Source organism: Takifugu flavidus, chromosome 13 (genome assembly GCF_003711565.1).
Source record: "Takifugu flavidus isolate HTHZ2018 chromosome 13, ASM371156v2, whole genome shotgun sequence".
Taxonomy (NCBI): Eukaryota; Metazoa; Chordata; class Actinopteri; order Tetraodontiformes; family Tetraodontidae; genus Takifugu; species Takifugu flavidus.
This window is the reverse complement of record NC_079532.1, coordinates 13,343,214-13,347,234: the sequence shown is the minus strand read 5'-3', so window position 1 is coordinate 13,347,234 and position 4,021 is coordinate 13,343,214. Positions and strand designations below refer to the sequence as shown.

General features: G+C 39.5%; 1 protein-coding gene across 1 annotated transcript; it reads right to left on the bottom strand.

Moving 5' to 3' along the window:
- Window positions 1–1,499: 1,499 nt before the first annotated feature.
- Window positions 1,500–3,720, bottom strand: LOC130536079 (zona pellucida sperm-binding protein 4-like). Its single transcript, XM_057051695.1, has 8 exons — window positions 3,252–3,720; window positions 2,974–3,158; window positions 2,792–2,880; window positions 2,508–2,665; window positions 2,245–2,437; window positions 1,932–2,112; window positions 1,761–1,839; window positions 1,500–1,669 (listed from the first exon to the last, which is right to left on the bottom strand). The coding sequence occupies exons 1-8, from the start codon at window positions 3,655–3,657 to the stop codon at window positions 1,581–1,583; spliced, it is 1,380 nt and encodes a 459-aa protein (XP_056907675.1). The 5' UTR covers window positions 3,658–3,720; the 3' UTR covers window positions 1,500–1,580.
- Window positions 3,721–4,021: the final 301 nt, after the last annotated feature.

The window sequence follows — 4,021 nt, the reverse complement described above, 5'->3', positions numbered from 1 at the left end:
GACACTGCTGAAACTACTAAATTTGTTATGAAGTCTTCCTCGCATTATTAGAAATAAACTGATGTATGTAAACTCAATGTATATGAAACCAGATGAAGAGAAATAAATTGTACATTGTTAAGAAATACAGAAACAACTCATCCACTGATCATAAAGACATTGATACTAAATTAATCAAAACAGTAATAAGTGAGTTATCCCAACCATTAAACTACATTTTCCATCTGTATTTTCAGGCTGATCAAATTCCTAACAGCATGAAAATAGCAATAGTCATATAATTGTATACAACTGGAGATAAACACAACTTTGCAAACCACAGACCCATTTCTCTTCTACAATTCTCAAAAACCTAGGAAAATGTAATAGACTAGACAGACATCAAAAAAGTATTCGACTCAATACCCACAAAGGCTGGATTGCTGATGCAGCCGTACCTGATGACTCAAATATCCTTGGGTGTGTTGAGGATTTACAAAATGAACAAAATCACATAAGAAATCAGAAAAGAAGAAATAAGAAATCACATTAAAAATTTTTTTTGGATTGATGTAAAAAAATAACCCAAACTGGGTATTTTCTAACAATAGACTTAAAATTCGAGTTATAATAAAAAAGTCCAAAAGTGGTTTTGTCATATTCCAAAGCAAAACACTTAGAGGTTTGGGGGTAACACTACATTACTTCCTTACAACCATTGTTTATTCTACAGAAACGAGCCATCAGAACAATTCACAACCCTGTCCTTATGAACGATACGTTATTTCTGAAATCAAACATAAGCTTCATGACATAGCCCAACTTCAAACAGCACTATTTATGAACAAAACAAGAAATAACCTATTCCCATATCAAGATTCAGAAAATGTTTCAGGACAGAGAGGGAGGGTACAATGTCAGAGGAAAATCAAACTTCATAACACCCAAAATCTGCAAAACTAAGGCAATGGTTCTCTTTTTCAGTTGCTGGGGTACAACTGAAACATTCTAAATAGAGACCTTCATGTCCAGAGAGTACGAATATTTAACCAGCATCATTTACCAGTCATCTCTTCTGGAATTCTAATAGTACTGTTATTGTTGCTATATACTGGCGCTGTTGCTCTTACTGTTTTTTATTGCCCCTGGAGATGTCATGTTCCTTATAATCACTGTCAGCATCACTATCAATATGATTATTACAAATGGTGACATGTTTAAGTTATTAATCTGTGGATAGGAAGAGGGGTCCCTCATCTGGGGGGGGTTAGATAATAATTCGAACAGTTACATGCAATGGAATTTGTAGAATAAATCTTTATTTCTAGAATTTGTTATAAATCACAAGTTGTGAGTTTGGTGCTTTATTTTTAAGCCTGATGTTTATGTAAACAGTCATAACTTCAGTAATAGTAATTGAATTTTGTCTTTGAAAAGCTAGATTTGTTTGGGTTAGCTACACCTACAGTAGGTAGTTGTAGTTCATTTTGTGATTTAAATGTTTTGTAAAAATACACAAGTTCAGCAACAAGGTGATTTATTGGGAACTTTACAGTAAGCACAGGGAAAAGCAATGTTGCATAGCTGTGTCTTGCTGAGTTTTAAGCTGAGCGCATTTCAATTGCTTTACTGCTGACAATGATGGTCTCACGTCTGGGCTTCTTCACAGCCGATGCAGCAATCTCTCTCTCTGTGGAACAAACAAACAAACCCAAGACAGCAATCAGTTGACAGTTAACAGTCAGTCATTCTTCCTTGAGTTTCTCTAATTTTGAACTTACTCTTTCTGAGTAAGCATGGAACTTCACAGTTATCGAAGGGCGTTGGTATGCATATGGTCGTGCTGCAGTGGATATAAATCTGTAAGCAAAGGAAGAAAAAACAAACGCATTTAAAACAGATATAAAAAGCAAATGGTTATTTTTCTTTAGATAAGTGTCTGTGATATATACCAATTCCTTAGAAGGATGTCGTGATGGTGGTGAATCTGACTGCATTTTCTGGCTGGGTTCAGACATTCCTGCAGTCATAAATGTGAACATCCAGAAAACGAAACGCTTGCAGTAGGCCGGGTATGGCACACAGAATGATTTGAGCAGTCTGGTCTGATAGTTATCCTCATAGTTAGGACAACTGAATAATGAGAGGGAAAAGGGTGATGAGCATGGTGATAAAAATCTAATACACACCTGCATTTGAGGGTCAGATGTGTCAAGATGATGATGTAGATTTCACAGCTAAATAAGCTGAATAATAAACTCCTACCCATCAATTAAGAGGTCCCACTGAGGGTAACTGTGAGGGTTAGAACCGACTGTGGCCCAGCATCTTCCAAGGGTTAAAACAAGGTAGGGATCGGTCATCTCCACCAATTTGACTTCAACATACACGGGATCCCTGAGCACCTTTGTGATTGGGTATTCAGTTTCCGAGTAATAGCTATTGAAGGCCACGTCCCCTGCTCAAGCAAAAATACATGAGTTTAGCGAGCCATTGTTATCACCACAATAATTCCTGTTCACACCGACCTTCCACACAGCCTTTTACGGTGCACTGTCCACTGCCCAGGTTGATTACCACATGGATCGGTCCTAAAGCTGCAACAGGGTAAGGTGAAGGAAGAGTATTGACTTCAATAACCAGGGCTTCAGTGGAAGAGCCAATATATCGGCACTGGATCACCACGCTGAAAAAATATATGATAAAAAAGAGTCAATAGGTAACAAAACCAATCGAAGAGTTGGCTTGCAAATGTGTCAGGATGGATTGAAACACTTAAGTTGTTAATATCCTAAAATAAAGGAACACTTACTCAAAGGTGGTGTCCCTGGTAATTTTTCCACCAATAATCTCATATGTAGAAGATATCCAATTTTCGTAGAGCAGGCCGTCTGGTTCATCCTACAGCAAGTTTGTGGTACTTTGTTTTTTACTTTATCACAGAACAACAAATTCAAGTGGAGTTAATCGGTAAAGAAATATTGTTGATCTTACAAACTGCAAAGTGCCACAAGCAGTAACCCGAAACATGTAGATGAGAAAGGTCGGGGTGATACCAGCAGGTTGGCATTCATCACCACCTCCGTAGAAATAAATGGATCCCATGTCAATGCTAGGCAGCGTTACATCTTTGGATATCACCACGATGAAATAGCCTGCCTTTGTGCACTGAAGAGTTACTGAAAAAGAGAAATGAACAGACAAATCTCAGAGTTCAACAGACGCCAAATCAATGGTCAGTGCAGTTCAGAGAGCAGAAGACAAATGCTTACCCCCTTTGCCATAATAGCACATGCGACCCTCGGAACAGCAGTTTATGGCCTCACACTCGAACTGAGTGATGTCCGGAGCCCCGCACGGTATCCTATCATTTATCCCAACATCACATCTGAGGTCTGGTGGTGTAGGCACCAGAGGTTCCTGCGGCTTTGGATGTGGATGAGGCTTCTGAGGTTCTTGCGGCTTTGGATGCGGATGAGGCCTTAGAGGTACCTGCGGCTTTGTCGGCGGATGAGGCCTCTGAGGTTCCTGCGGCTTTGTCGGCGGTTGAGGCCTCTGAGGTTCCTTTGGCTGCGGCCTCGGAGGTTGGTATGGTTTCTGTGGCTTGGTACCAATCTGAGCATTGGCCAGACAGCCAAAAACCACAACTGCCAGGAGACAACCCCTAATCAACTTCATTGTTTTTGCTTTACAGCACAGAATGAGCTCCAAATGCTGTGAAAGTTGTGTGGCAAATGCCCGTATATTTATAAGGTAACGCGGGTGGGGGGGTATTGATAGCCTTCAGCCGATTTGCTACTGAAACCTGCCAATCATATGGGTGTGTCACCAGTTGGTTTGTGGTTTTGCAATGAGAGGACAAGTGAGCAGACTAAAATCAGTGTAGAAAACAGGTAAAAGTTACATTCAAATGGGCTAAAAGTTTGATAGTATCCAACAAATGGGCTGTAAAACATCATCTGTATATTTTGACTTATCACAGGTTTTAGCTGTTTTGCAGTTTTTCAGTAAACAAATTATTGATCCAGATGGAATTAAAGTC